The sequence below is a fragment of the Melospiza georgiana genome, chromosome 3, assembly GCF_028018845.1.
Source record: "Melospiza georgiana isolate bMelGeo1 chromosome 3, bMelGeo1.pri, whole genome shotgun sequence".
Taxonomy (NCBI): Eukaryota; Metazoa; Chordata; class Aves; order Passeriformes; family Passerellidae; genus Melospiza; species Melospiza georgiana.
The window spans coordinates 82,887,420-82,902,788 of record NC_080432.1 but is presented as its reverse complement, the minus strand read 5'-3'; the positions used below and the strand labels follow the sequence as shown (position 1 = coordinate 82,902,788).

Sequence of the window (15,369 nt, the reverse complement as noted above, 5' to 3'; positions counted from 1 at the left end):
GGACCCTCATGAGAGGACCATGCATCCAGTACCTCCCATGAAAAACCAAACACTTCCAGCTACTCCACTGACCAGTTATTAGTTGGACTTGATTATTTCAGGGGTCTTTTCCAGCCTAAATTATTCTAAACGACTCCTGATGTGGTCTGTCCAGGGGAGAAAGACTGAACACCCTTAATTCAGAACCGAGACAGCTCTAAGAATGTCAGGCTGTCAGCACTTCCTACTCTTTAAAGCAAAACATAAAACTCTAGCAGCTTACACGACATTCCCCTTGGCTTCCTTGGCACATTTTCCATGCTGCTGCTGAACAGTGTGTTACAATTCAGCTGCTGATCAAGTGCCCTGGAGGTGTTCTGCTCTCAGTGCACCAAGTGCTGGACTGTCTGTCCCAGAGGATTACTTCAACCTGGTTGCTTCTCCTCCCAGCTAATCTAATTAGAAAGTGGTGGTGGTGATAATAATTCTTCTAACTCTGCATAAAACCTTCTGGAATTTTTAGCTGAGAAAGATACTAAAAGAATATATTGAGGGGAAAGTCCCATGGCCTGTATTAGAGGTGGTACCCTGCAGCTGATGTGAAACACCTGCAGCTGATGTGAAGCACCTGGGAACCCTGTAAGATGAAAGACACCATAAAGATGTGAGCTGAAGTGACAGTAATGCAGAATGTTGCTCTCTGTCTTCCCAGATCAGACAAACTTCACCGTGAAACCCTCGAACATTTTTGAAGGGGACACAGTAAGACTGACCTGTGAGATAAATTCAACGTTTTCCAATGTGACCTGGTATCACTTTGACCAGACCATCTCAGCTGGCTCCCGGTACTCCATAGAGACAGTTTCAGCACCCACAAGATCAATTCTTAAAATTACCAACATTACGACAAAGGATTCTGGTATGATTTTCCATTGTTAAAACAGCAGATGTAAATCTTTATTGTGGCTAGTTCTATAAAAAGCAAATATGAATGCAGCGGCTGCATTTTCTAGAGGAAATATGAAAATTACACTCCCCTTCATAATTTTCCTGTTGTTTTCATTAGTGATCTACATATTGATTGGCATTGCCAGTAAGATGTGAACTGACTGAAGTGATTGTACATGACTGGGTGTTCCAAGGGCCAGGCTTCATTTTCCTACCAGGGAGATGATGGTGACTGCATGGCTGTGAGGCCTTCCCACCCTTTTGGTGTGGTGGCTGGAGGCTGTAGTTGAATTTGTTCATAATGCCCTTGCCCCCTACACACACATGACCTAAGTAAATCAGAGCACAGAGTTACAGTTTTGCATGTTTAGGGATTTTTGAAAATCAGAAACTGGGTAAACTGGCAGTATTTTTCTGGGAGGATCAATCAGGGGAATTATTATGTATTATCAGAGCTTGGACTCAAGCTTCCACTCAGTTCATGTCTTTGAACCATGAATTCTACATTCAACTTCAAAAAGGGTAGTCTGTGATCAGGTGTTTGGGCACATGTATGTGAAGTAGGATCCAGAATTCTTTGGACTGAGGATGCCCTGAATCTGGGTGTTTCCACTCCTATGTAAGTGGTCTGCTCATTTGGCTATCCCAGTGGGGAAGGGAAATCCACATACTTAAAATATGTGGGAAATTTGGAGCTCCTATTGCCAATCTCAAAAGCAAGCCTGGCTGCATCCAGGGGACTTGTGCCTGACAGAGTGGCTGATAAAGAGAAAGGGACCTGTGGGTCCTGGTCAGTGGCAACTTGAATGTGAGTCAGCAGTGCCCTGCAGCAGGAGGGACAGCCATGTCCTGAGGGGGCATCAGGCACAGCATTGCCAGATGGGCAAGAGAGGGGATTGTCCGCTCTGCTTTGGGTTGGGGAGACCTCACTTCAAGTCCTGGGGGCAGTTTTGGACACCAAAATACAAAAAAGGCATCAAGCTATTGGACAGAGTCCAAAGGAGGCCACAAGGATGGTGAAGGGCCTGAAGGGGAAGCTGTGTGAGAAGGAGCTGAGGTCACTTGGTCTGTTCAGCATTGAGGAGACTCAGACCTCATTGTGATCTTCAACTTCCTCATGAGGGTAAGCAGGGGGCAGGTACAGATCTGTTCTCCCTGGTGACCAGGGACAGGACTCAAGGAGCTGGCATGAAGCTGAGTCTGGGGAGGTTTTGGATAACTGAGAACAGTTTTTCACCCAGAGGGTGGTTGGGCAGGCTCCCAAGGGCAGTGGTAACAGCACCAAGCCTGAGAGCTCAATAAGTGTTTGAACAAAGCTCCCAGGCACATGGTGTCACTGTTGGAGTGTCCTGTGCAGGGCCAAGAGTCAGGCTCAATGATCCTGACAGGTCTCTTCCAACTCAGCATACTCTGTGGTTCTGTGACAAATACTCTCCTCTGTTTGGCAGTGCCTTCTGAGCAGCTTAAGAGCCTCCACTCTGAGGCCAGTTCTGGTGGAGTCCACCCTGAGCACCTCTCTTGTCACCTATTCTCTGTAGGAATCTTTTTACCATGACATACTGCTGCCAGAAGGACTATGGGCAATATACAGATCCCAAAACCACCTACTCAGCCAGATTTAAGTATTTTGGTCTGAGAACACAGATCTCAGGTACCCATCAGCAGTGAATCCTAATCTAGATGCATTTGGCACCAGGGGTTTGCAGAAAGCATTCTGCAGGTGACCTGAGGATACATGTTGATCAGCAAGTAGCAGAGCCACTGCAGAGCAGGGACATGTGAAAACCAGCTGTGGAAGTAGTTCCTAATTCCAAAATAAAGGCAAACTCAGCAAAAACTGTTGTTTCTGCTTCACAGGTTCCTATAGCTGCGTGTCCATAAGGAGTGGTCCATATCACACAGAGATACACAATGGCACAGAAACAATATCTGTCTTTCCACTGCATGTCACTCCAAACTTTGAGGACATCGATGTCACATGTAACAGTCCTGAAGTGCAAGCAAAGGGTCTTCAGCTGTCCTGTTGCATTGACAGACACATGACATCGCTTAGGGTTTCCTGGAAAGTAAATGGAACAATCAACATTACAGGTAAGATTAACAAAAGGTTGGCTTTCACCTGCTAGGTTTGCTCACTGATCAAAAGTCTCCTTCCTAAGTGGCTGCCCCAAAGTCCTAGGATGAATACAGGGTATGCTCCAAAAGTGGCAGGGGGAAGGACAGACTCTGTATGTGTTGTGCAGGTGCCAGTGGGGTTTCAGGCATCTCCATACACTGATGCCTTAACTGTGCCATCCTGTACGGAAACAGCTGCCTGGACCAGCAACACACCAGCTTCTTCCTGAAAGTTTATTTCTGCATGGTCTAATTTTGAGACGAGGGATGAGTCTGTACTGCTATCTCTGGAATCACCCTTGGGGTACAAAGATCTTTCATGTACCACATACTGAGATTTGTCAGTCATGAGGTACAAGTGCTGCACTGTGAAACAGCTGCAATGCAGATAAATATGAGCACTGTTTGTCTCTCCACTCGTAGCTGTGATACTTTACATACCAGTTGAGTCAGAGGCATCCCGTAAGGCTTTCCAGTATACAGAGTTAATAAGGCACCAAGTAAATGTGCTACAAAGAGCTACAAAGTAACATGAACAGAACTGCTCATAAATGTCTATGAACCATCACCTAAACAGTCTATTGCCCCTCTTAATATTTTATGAGTATGAAGTAACTGTTTATTGTTAACTATTGGCCGTAAATGAAACTTTCCAGAAAGCAGGACAGCAAACTGAGATAAAATCTGCAAAGGTCATGCATGCCCCCACTTCCTCAAAGGACAGTTACCAGAGTGCAGCAGTGCTTGCAGGGAGAGGGATCCTGGCCCACTGAAATGGGCTGTTTTACCCCTCATTCCCTGTGGCCAGGCTTTCCCCCAGGAACTCTGCTCTGCTCTCATGTCCACTTTGCTGCCAGCTGCAGCGTGGGACAGCTTTTGTGCTCGCAGCTAAACCAGCACTCTTCAGATTTTAAGTTGAATGACTGTCAAGTACCTCCACATTTTTATTTCAAAATTAGACAGCATTAAAATCTGCAGCGTTTATTCCTGTTTTACTTACCTTTACTCACCATAAGTATCACAGATGTTGAAGTTAAGTTTAAACAGAATTTTGATTGACCCTAAGATTTCCAAGCAGTGTGGCTGCATTCTGACTGCTTTTGGCAGGAGGAATCTCAGCACAGAGCTGTGTGCTGCCACTCTGTGAGTGTTGTCACAGCAAAAGATGTGAATGAACTTCAGTGATGATGAGTTACAAGTGCCATGATGTCAATTACATACAAACCCACAAGGGTTTCCATGGCTGGAGTAATTGCTTGTGCTTTCCAGAGGTATTTTTGGAGATCCATAGCCCTTTAAACAATGCTTATTGCTCCCTAGGAGTAACCATCTTGAGTGGAAACTGCACTGGATACCAGCTCAACATCAGCGAGTCCCTGTGCCCCCCTGAGAAGTCAGGGGCAGTGACCACGTACACGTGTGAGATGGAGACCGGGCACGGAGCCAGGCGCGCTCGAAGCATCGCAGTCACATACCTGCGGAAAGGTGAGGGGCAGGGACCTGTCACAGAGCAACAGCTCTTTATGCACAGACGGCCTCTGTGGCACACAGAATTTGTGAGAAAATGATTAAAAGTAACTCTCACTAATGTGACTTTTGTCCTGTGTTGTCTCAGCCCATGTAACAATATCTTCAAGCACAAACTCATCAGTTTCCGAGGGATACGGGTTCAATGTAACGTGTGAAAGTGATGTGAGCAATTATGACAGCATCAGTTGGAAAATCCAGTCTGGAAATCACACAAAAACAGTAGACTGTGATATGTGCATCAAAAATAGCAAATTCCCAGCCATGTCTGTGCTCACAGTGAAGTCTGCCTCGCAGGAGTGGAGAGGTGAGTAAATCTGGTCTCATTGGCTACAAAGGTAATGAAATCTCTGTACCAGATAATTTACAGCATCTCGAGCCCTGCAAATCACTGTGCAACCTGGCCACAATAAATAAAAAGCCCCCAGGGTTAAAATTTTAAGTATTGGAGGGCACCAAGGCTTGATGTTGCCAACAGAGTTGTATTTGTTCATTATTCATGACCATGCAAAAGCTGAGGAGCAGTTCTGTTGACTGAGACATGGTTTTGTATCACTTCTTTTAGGCACCTACATCTGCACATTCTCCCAGAAAAACCTGGACAGTTCTGCCAACATTACCATCGAGGTGGTTTCCTTGCCCCTGAAGCAGAACATCCTGGTAGACCCCATTGAAACATCAATACAGTGCCAAGTGCCACATGCCCTGGAGTGCTGCATAAGTGCAAAGACTGTGAGAGACTACAGGGTTACATTTGTGGTTCAACAAAATGAATTTCAAGTTGGTAAGACACAATAAATTTGCAGAATCATTAGTTTCACTCTGTGTCACAACCCAGTCTCTGGGTTTTTTGTTTTCAGTTAGGTCTGTGTGAACAAGTCATGTTTACTGCTTTCATGACAAGTCAAGAGCACTTCTGAGGCTGCAAAAAAAAGAGAAATGGACTTTTTTTAGGATGTTGAGCATGCCTGGGGAACATGTCTGGGATTAATACTGAAGTCACTGCTATAGTGAAAAATACATAATAGGTAAACTCAACATTTGGTTTGACTTGCCAGGGAGAAGTGAGCATCCTGACCCTTCTTCAGATTGGAAATTGCTGAACTCTTTTTATTTGCTTTTATCTTCCATTCTGTCACTTTTAAAAATGAATACTGAGAAAACGTTACTTAAGAAAATCTACTAATTATTGAAAAATGTCGAGTAACCCATTTAGAATGCAATTCAAAAAAACTACTCCATTTTCTTTGAGGGAGAAATACAGGGAGCACATCTTTAACAATACAAAAGCCTACGCTTCTATGTCTTCAAATTTAGGGCAATTCTGCAACTTCCCTGACGTGTTTTTATATACTATAATTGTTCAAGCAAGTTGCTTTTCATACACCAGAATTTTTCAAGTGAATTATAAAAATGTTACTTTGAAAAAAAAAAAAGCAAATATGATCTACCAAAAACAACTCAGGAAACACGCAGGAGTGCAATAACAACAGGCTGAGTAGTAAAGCAGGTGGAGACTGAGGAGGTCTTCAGTAGCTAAGAAAAAGGCAAGATGATGTTGGAAGAGACTGCAGCTGGAGACCCACCCTCAGCCACAGGCATTCTGAAGAGCAGTGGAGTGTGGCACAGATCCTGAGTTCAAAAGAACCATGGAAGAACAGCCAAATGCTATCCCAGCTTAACTGAAACACCTGTGGTAAAGGCAGGAAGTGTATTCTCAAAAATTATTTTCAAAGCAAATTTTGGTTACTGCACAGTTAAGAGGGTTTGGGGAGGATTTGCTCACACAGCAGTAAATGAAAAGGTATTGATCATGCAGCACCTGCCAGATTTATTACAGAGGGACAGAGAGGCATACAGAGAGGGAGCTTTCTCACAAAGGAAAGTTGTTTTTTTTTCTAGTACCCACAGAAAATAAAGTTTTGTCAGTGCTTTCTGCTGGTTTTAATTGGCGGACCCAAAATCTGTGTTAACCTGTCTTCATCCATCCCTACAGTGAAAAGGAAAAAAGACAATTTGCTTTGCTACATGTACAATCACACGGAAAAAGAATGCAACAAAGAGAAGGAGGTTATGGCATATTGCAAATTTGTCAACCGCATCGGACAGGGAGTTGACAGTGAACATATAACACTGCACTTGATACCTGGTAAGGAGAAAAGTTACTCTTTATAGCTGTTATATAGGACATTACAATATCTTTATTAAATCAAGTGCCACAAATTCATCTCCAGTGACATCTAACAGAAAGAGATTTTTGTTATCCAAGCACTTTTGTCTCCTTTTCCCATGGGAAATTTTTACACACAGAGGAAAATATCAGGTTTTATGTAATAAAAAAAAAAAAAAAAAAAAAAAACAGATGAAATGTGTTGTCTTTGCTGTATTTGAGAGTGGACTCAGTATGTTCCAAAGCAGTGACAGTTTAATCACTATTGCAGGCTGCACCACCAAGCTTCATCCTCTGTGTTGAAATGTGGTCATGCAGTTTCCAGCTTCCTTGCTAACAATTTAGCAAGGATCAAAGACTGTGGTGCCTCATCAGGCTCAGGAGGACAGCCTGTGGGAGAGCATTTCCACTTTGAACACAAGAAGGGCAACCTCTGTGAGGTGCTGCAGAGACCAGGGCAGCTTCCAGTCAGCTCTGCAGGGAATGTTTTGTAATTAGAATTCAGCATTGCTAAATCCAGCTTTGATGTTTAGTTCTGACAAGAGCTTGGATATTTCAGCTCTTTTTATTCTAAATTGGAAAGGAAGAAATCTTGCACATCCCCCTAATGCAGAAATGTTCTTTTTCCCACAGCAGTGGTACCTACAGTTGAATCACTATATCTGCCAGATTTCACTCTCTTAGGCAATAAATATGCAGGCACTTTAATTACTTTAATCACTTTAATCAGCAGATACTTACTGATATGACTAAGCCAATCAAAGACAATTAGCAACACCCACGGTTCATCAAAAAGGTGTTGAGGCCTCACTATGAAGGTCTTAATGAATTTCCTGTTAGTGCTACAGCAGTACTGAGTACCTTAACAGAATAAATTTTGTATTAATTATTGTTCACTTGATGTTCAATATAATCCCACTCCGGCTCTGTCTAACCCTGTAGTCTAACAGATAAATCTAAGTCTTTGCGTGTTGGTTTGTTGATTGGATTCAGTACTCAAAAATTGGAGCTTTATTAGATTGCCTTTTTCATTTCCTGATTCATAAAAATAAGGAATGTGAGACATATACACCCTGAAAGATCATAATTAATGAAAACAGTAAACTGAAATCCTAATTTAAAGACCTTTGAACAGATCACAAATTTTGTTGGGGAAATTCATTCATCTTCCTGCTTCTTATTTTCTATCTCTGTCTCCTCTCTGTACAGGTAAGAAAGTTTCCTGCTCAGACAGCTTGGGCATTGGAACAGAAAAGGACATATTAATAAAGCCATGCTGTGATGTAAAAAATCCAAAAGGCTTTACTCGAGGCAATATAACTTACCAGTGCATCCACAGCTCATGGACGGTTGCAAGGAATGACTGCCTGTCCGGACCAATAAACGACCTGCTGAGTGGTGCTGAGGTAACACTCATGGGTCTGTGGAGGCTGGGCTGGGGAGCTGGGTGGAGAGAAAAAGTATTGGTTGCATGATTTTTGCTTATCATAGTCTAAAATACATGAAGCATTTGAAAGTTTCTTTTTAAAGATACGAAGAATGTTTGGCTTTGTTTACACTGGCCAGCCTAAGAGCCGAGGCCCCTCCCGGGACACAGAGGGCCTGAGGCACTGCATGGATAATGTCCATACACATGAATGCTCTGTTCCCAGGCAAGGTGACCTTGTCCATGGCATCCATAAGGAGCAGTTCCTGGCCTGGGGTGTTCCCTGAGCTGTGCTCAGGCACACAAAGAGTGAGGCTGTAGGATTAACTCTGGACCACTACCCAGCCTCATCCCCAGGCCCTTCCTACAGTGCCCACACCCTTGGCCACCGCACTTGACAGATGGGTGCCAGGCCTTGGTTTTCAGCCTTGGTATCATCCCACAGTGCTCTTCCCACCCACAAACCATCCAGAGTCACCTTTATCTCAGCCAGGTTAGAGGATTTCCTGTGTGACATGCTGTTATCTTCTGTTCCAGTCTTTGGTCAGCAGCCCTGAGGCAAAAGCTCAACTACCCTCCTACCTTGAAGACCTTAAGGAACAGACAAAAAAGGAGCTAGCCACAATACACAATTCTTCAGCAAACATAGGTGCAATTGTTACCATCCTGGATATGGTCTCCTCTATCCCAGTTGAGGCAGAGGAGCTCCCTATGCAGGTAAGGTTTTATTTTAAGTATTATCTACACCTACCAAGCCCTTTGACCCTTTTAGTTAGAGAGAATGATGTTTTCCCTGAAGTTTCACACTTGCTTAGGATCAAGATCAGGGCAGTGTTAAGGGAATGAGATAAAGTGACAACAAAGATACAGAGAAGTTCATGAAAACTCAAAATGATGAGGACAAGGAGTCTATGCATGAAAGAGAAGCTGCTGTAAGCTTAGCAACTAGAAATATTTTAGGAACACATGGATATCTCCAGCATTCTAAGGCAGGAAAGGACAAGGGATGATGGATAAAAAATTGGACATGAGCCAGCAATGTTCTCTTGCAGCCCAGACACCCAAACATGTCCTGGGCTGCTTAACAGGGAGTGTGACCAGCAGGTGGAGGAAGGTGATTCTGTCCCTCTACTCTGCTCTGGTGAGATCCCACCTGGAGCACTCCATCCACCTCTGGGGTTCATAGGGCAACAAGGATGGGGGCATGCTGTAATGGGTCCAAAAGAGGGTCACAGAAATGGTCAGAGGGTGGAGCAGGTCTCCTGTGAGGGCAGACTGAGAGAGTTGGGGTTGTCCAGCCTTGAGAAGACTCAGGGAAGAACTTATTGCAGCTTTTCAATACTTAAAGGGGACTTACAAAAAGCCTTTCTATCAAGGCCTTTTGATAGTAGTGACAGGACAAGGAAAAACGGTTTAAAGTAAAAGAGGGCAGGTTTGGATTATGTATTAGGAATAAATTGTTTGCTATGAGGGCAGTAAGGCACTGGAATAGATTTACCAGAGAAGTTGTGGATGCCCTAAACCCTGGAAGTGTCCAAGATGAAGTTGGATGTCCCTGTCACCTGGAAGGGGGGTTGGACTGGATGACCTTTAAATGTCAAAACCATTCTGTGATTCTATGATTCCATGAGTAGACATAGGAATAGAAAAAAATGGTGAAATAGGAATAGGGAGAGTAAATTCCAGGAACCATGATCAAGCAAGAAAAATAAATTGAATGTAACAACAAATTGATAACAAAAGAAACCTTAGAAATAATTGGGAACCTTGGTTATGAGGTCCAGAGGAAAAACACTGCTCTTCTGAACAGAAAAGTGCAAAAAGGTTTGATAGTCATAGATAGAAAGCCCTACATGAGGCACCAAGAAATGAAAGACAGCAAGAACACTGAGAAAGAAAGGAAAGAAGGCTGGAGATGCCAAAAATGCTAAACAATGCCAAAGTACCAAATAATATATTAAAAAATAGTCACACAGCTCTGCTTTTGGAAACCTTAACTTGCAAACAGAGTATGCAGAGGGTTAACAACGGAAGACTTGACATGGACCGAGCAAAATAAGAAAATGCTGGGCTTTTTCGAAAGGCACTTCTAGGACCACATATAAATTACCATCAGAAACAACAATTAATTGTGTGAGATTTCAGTTACTGCATTATTCTGTTGTTGTTCCAGAATTTCTTATCCACAGTGGACTTAATTGTTGACGATTCCACAACTGCAGCTTGGGAAAAACTGAATAAAGAGAAGACACAACAAAGTTCTTTGTTACTACAGTCGGTAGAAAATTTTTCCTTGCGCCTCCAACCAGTTAATAACACCATTCCTTCTGTCTCTGCAAACACCGTTCAGCTCCAAGGAGAAGTTGTCAAGGGAAATAACAACACAGCTTATAACAAGGACTTCCGCAGTGCAGGAAACCTCACAGTCAATGTGCTCATTAGTGAAACTGATGTCCAGACTCTAACCCAAAATTCAACCATTGTCAGTGTGATGTACTCAAAACTTGGACATGTTTTGCCCCAGAAAACATTTGAATTTGTGAATGGTTTATTGATAACAACAACTTTGAGCAGCAACAGGAGCCAGAAGTTTGATGTTAATATGACATTTGCAAAGAAAGACTTGTCTCTAAAGATGCCCAAGTGTGTCTTTTGGAACTTCACACTCAACGATCACAAGGGGGACTGGGATAATTATGGCTGCACACCCACAGAGTCAGAACGTTATGTCATTTGCTCCTGCAATCACTTGACATCATTCTCCATTCTGATGTCACCTGATAGATCCTCCGAGCTAATCTTTGAAAATTATATTTCCTACGTTGGCCTGGCCATTTCAATCGTGAGCTTGGTGGTCTGCATCATAATTGAATCCTTGGTCTGGAAGTACGTGACAAACAACACAACCTCCTACATGCGCCATGTCTGTATTCTCAACATTGCCACATCCCTGCTGATTGCCGACGTTTGGTTCATTGTCATTGCCTCCATCACTGATCAAAACCAGCAGATGAGCAGAGACATCTGTATCATGGCCACCTTCTTCATCCATTTTTTCTACCTATGTGTCTTTTTCTGGATGCTGAGCCTGGGCCTCATCCTTTTCTACAGACTGGTGTTCATCCTACACAACACGAGTAAGACTGCTCAGAAGGCGGTGGCATTCTGCCTGGGATACGTGTGCCCCTTTGTCATTGCAGTCACCACCATCGCTGTCACGCTGCCAAAGAACAGTTACACAAGAAAGGATGTCTGCTGGCTCAACTGGCAGGACAGCAAAGCTCTCCTGGCCTTTGTCATACCTGCCTTGATCATTGTGGCCACGAACTTGTTCATTGCCGCAGTTGTTATAATAAAAATACTGAGGCCAACTATTGGGGATAGGTCAAGCGGGCAGGAGAGGAAATCTCTGTTTCAGATTGGCAAAAGCGTGGCCATCCTGACACCACTGTTAGGCCTCACCTGGGGTTTTGGCCTTGCCACCATCATCAAAAACAGTCATCCAGCTTTCCACATCCTCTTTAGTCTGCTCAATGCTTTGCAGGTGAGTTGTGCACATTTTTGTTTCCTCTATTGTGATTTAACATGGAGACATTATTGCAGTGCTATGCTTGGCAGGGCATAAGAACACCAGGGAAAAGCTTAAATTTGCCTAACACATCCTTATTTCAAAAGAGCTCTTTGGGAAAGCCATTCCAGGAATTCAGCAGTATTTCATATTCTCAACCGCCTTAGCAGATGTGCCATATAGACAAAGCTGGCCTAAAGATAACTCCCTACTTTGCCAGTAGTTTTGGGATCAACTTCACTGCTGAAGACCAGGAAAACAGACCTGTTATGTTCAGGTGGGCAAACTTCAGCATCCCTGTTTCCATTTACAGTGCAGCTGGAGGCATCACGTTATGCTTTTTTGGGTTTCAGTATAAACCACAAGAAAGTCACCAAGATCAACTGAGAAGTACTAATGATAAAGAGAAAAACTGACAAAAATATACCATTGAGAGTTTTCAGTCAGTATGACTTTTGCCACATATTTAGGTGGTCAGTAGGATCCCAATACAAGGAAATTTCTTAAGGACAATAAAGTTATGTGTACTCTCTCTTTAAAGAGAATTCTTAACATTTCCCATTGTTAAGAGTGGCATCAAAACTGTTTTCTTCAAACCAAACTCACTGGCCTTTTTCTTGGAACCTACTAGTTTGTCTGGAGAGCACAGGTAGGGCATGTCTTCCATACATACACATTCCTTTTTCCAAATACATTTAGCGCTACCAAACTATCTGTGTCAGTTTGTAGACCAGATCAACACAGAATTTAAATAGACGACACCTGGGGAGCTGCCAAATGAGCAGTCCCTAACTGTGATAAGCAGTTAGAAAAATGCTCTCTATCAAAGAGTTCAAAGTTTAAATAGTACCATTTAATAGTTTAAATGGACAAAGTCAGAGATATTTATGAGATACTGAAATTAAAGATTGCTGTCATCAAAATGAATGTAATTATCTGTCTCCTAGGGATTATTCATTTTGGTGTTTGGGACTCTCTGGGATAAGAAGGTAAGGATTCCAACTATTTCTTACAATATGCCAAAATACTGTTGGAATTTGAACAGAATTTCTGTATTTACTGATTGACTAATTTTTTTAACAAATAGATTCAAGAAGCCCTGTTGAAGAGGAATTCATCATCCAAATGGAGTTCACAGCAATCAAAGGTTAGAATCTTGACCTAAAAATGCGTTTCAGTTACTGCTGAATAGCCTAATTTTGTCCAGTGCACTTTAAATTCTGGATTATTTATTAGAACAAGTCACAGAGGACACTAACAACACAAATATGATTACATCCCCTTTTTAAAAGTTCATTATTTTCACTTTAATTGGTAAAAAATGAGAAGGCAGTTAGTGGACATTTGATTTAAATTCCACAAGAAAGAAACTAGAAAATGTAACTGAAAACTTTTAGTTAGAAAACAGAAAATTTTTGGCACTATTATTTATTCACAATCTGAGAGAAATGCAAGGGGAACTTCTTGGGGAATTATTGTTTCAATTTACACTTCTGCATATATAACACCCTAACAAAAAGGTGTGTAAGGATGTGTAAGAAACTTAGAAAGCTTTGGGTTGAAATGGACCTTCAGGATCATCTAGTTCCAACACCCACCCCTCCCTCTTCCTGAGCTGCCAATGGTGCTGGCATCACCCTTATATGACAATAAAGTTTGATTTTTATATTGGTATCTGAACAGGGTTTATTCAGAAGAGCCTGTACAGGTATTGCTAAAGACCTAGGAAGCCGACTTAAAAGCAAGGATAATTAAGAAGATGAGAACACAGGCTCAAAGGAATTAAGGAGTCCATTAAGGCTGAGCTGTCAGTTCAGAAGAGCAGCATTGGATCAAATCACTCCAGTTTCCGCAGGAATTGCTGAAATTGGAAACTACCCTCAGAGATCATCTTGCACCACATTCCCATCAGAGCGTGGTCAGCTAGAGCTCAGAGCTGTGTCCAGTTAGGTTTGAGTAGCTCCAAGGATGGAGACACCACAAGCTCCATGCGCAGCCTTTTCCTGTGTTTGACCACCCTCACAGTGAAAGAGTTTCATCTTAAGTGGGATTTCCTGTATTTCTATTTGTTCTCAAAGCCTCTTGTCCTTCATTGGGCACCAAGGAGAAAAGTCTGGCTCCATCTTTACTCTGTCCTAATCAGACAGCCCTGAGTATGTCCTGGCATTGGGTTTGCTCCTCCCCGAGGGCAGGAGGACTTTGAACTTCCCTTTGCTGAACTTCGTAAGATTCCTGTCATTTCTCCAGCCTGTTGAGGCCTGAGAATGAGCAAATAAAGCAATATCAAAGTCTTTCATTAAGCGTTTTATATTCATTTACCTTCTTTCTCTACCACCTTATGATATAGGTGACAATACACAACACTGCCTTATTTCCCCCACCAAAGTGCAACTAAATAACACAGGGGGACCGAAGAGAAAAAGATGTGGTTTTCATGCCTTTTTTTTAATACGGAGGAATCACGTTAAATTCTTCAACCACTCCAGAACCATAAACGAAACTCAATTTTAGCAGCAAAATGTTCCTTCCTTCCGTCCTTCCGGGACTGCAAAGAGTTGTGTTCCAACGCCCTCTAGCGTGGCAAGTAAAATTTGCCTCGGATTATCTCAGCCTGCTGGCTGTCAAGAGCAACCCCCATTCACATAAATCTTGGCTATTGTGGCTACCTTAATGGCCATACTGACACAGCTAAGAGAAAAGGATCCCATACTGCCTGTTAGGACAGACTCTGGAGCCTAAGCCATCCACCTGGTCAAGAGTTAGAGACAAACAGATTGTGCCTTGTAGTTTCTTTTAATGTTGATCTCCTCCATCACCATCATAAACATGCAAATGTGTGAACTTGATACCTCACAAACATCTAGCTTTGCCTTCTGTGGATTGTTTGCTCATACTACTGAAACAAAGTTTATTGGAACCTTTTTTTTTTTTTCCTAAAATGGGGCTACAAAGAAAGTTCTTTTACAGAAGCATTTTTCTCTCTTTCAGTCATCCTCTCTGATCCTGGTGACACCAATGCTTGCTATGAGCTACCCATTTTCAAGAACTTTTAACAACTTATGTGGGAAAACAGGTATGTGACAACAGATCTCCCTTACTGAAGCACAAACAGGATTTGGCCTTCATTCTTGCTCTCAGGATCTGTCTGTCCTGATATCCATTAATCTGTCTCTCCATGCATCCATAGATTGTTTTTACTCTTCTAATGCAAAGGAACTGCAATAAGTCAATTGTAGCATACTGCTAGCAGTGAAATTGTCTATCCCTAAAACAATTATTGGATGTTTCACCAATTCTAAATCCCACTAAGTAAGCTCTGTTTTGAGCTTAATGAGATAGTGGCACAGTTCATCTGTCATTCATGTACTCTTCACCACCTTGTAACTGTATTTCTTCAAATGTTCTCTGGCTGTCATTTTGTGGACATCACCATTTTAGTGTTATGACTTCATCTTGCAAAAAACATTTCTGGAAATAACATTTTATTTCTAAGCGTCCAATCTTTGTATCCACACATTGTTCAGAGAAGATAGTGACACTTGGGTCTTAGTTTAGAGCCTTGTGGCCATAAGAGGGAGGGAGCTGAGATTCATCTCAGGAGCCTGTGAATGTGCTCTGGATGTCCCTGTGCTCCAG

At 42.5% G+C, this 15,369-nt stretch overlaps 1 protein-coding gene across 1 annotated transcript in view; it reads left to right on the top strand.

The window, feature by feature from the left end:
- The window catches only part of ADGRF5 (adhesion G protein-coupled receptor F5), a 41,257-nt gene that overhangs the window by 24,228 nt on the left and 1,660 nt on the right, over nt 1-15,369 (top strand). The window contains exons 10-21 of the mRNA XM_058020334.1: nt 692-898; nt 2,785-3,018; nt 4,363-4,527; nt 4,658-4,876; nt 5,135-5,353; nt 6,566-6,718; nt 7,949-8,145; nt 8,703-8,882; nt 10,339-11,709; nt 12,681-12,722; nt 12,821-12,880; nt 14,722-14,806. Coding sequence (XP_057876317.1) covers nt 692-898; nt 2,785-3,018; nt 4,363-4,527; nt 4,658-4,876; nt 5,135-5,353; nt 6,566-6,718; nt 7,949-8,145; nt 8,703-8,882; nt 10,339-11,709; nt 12,681-12,722; nt 12,821-12,880; nt 14,722-14,806 — 3,132 coding nt within the window. The remainder of the gene's footprint in view (nt 1-691; nt 899-2,784; nt 3,019-4,362; nt 4,528-4,657; nt 4,877-5,134; nt 5,354-6,565; nt 6,719-7,948; nt 8,146-8,702; nt 8,883-10,338; nt 11,710-12,680; nt 12,723-12,820; nt 12,881-14,721; nt 14,807-15,369) is intronic.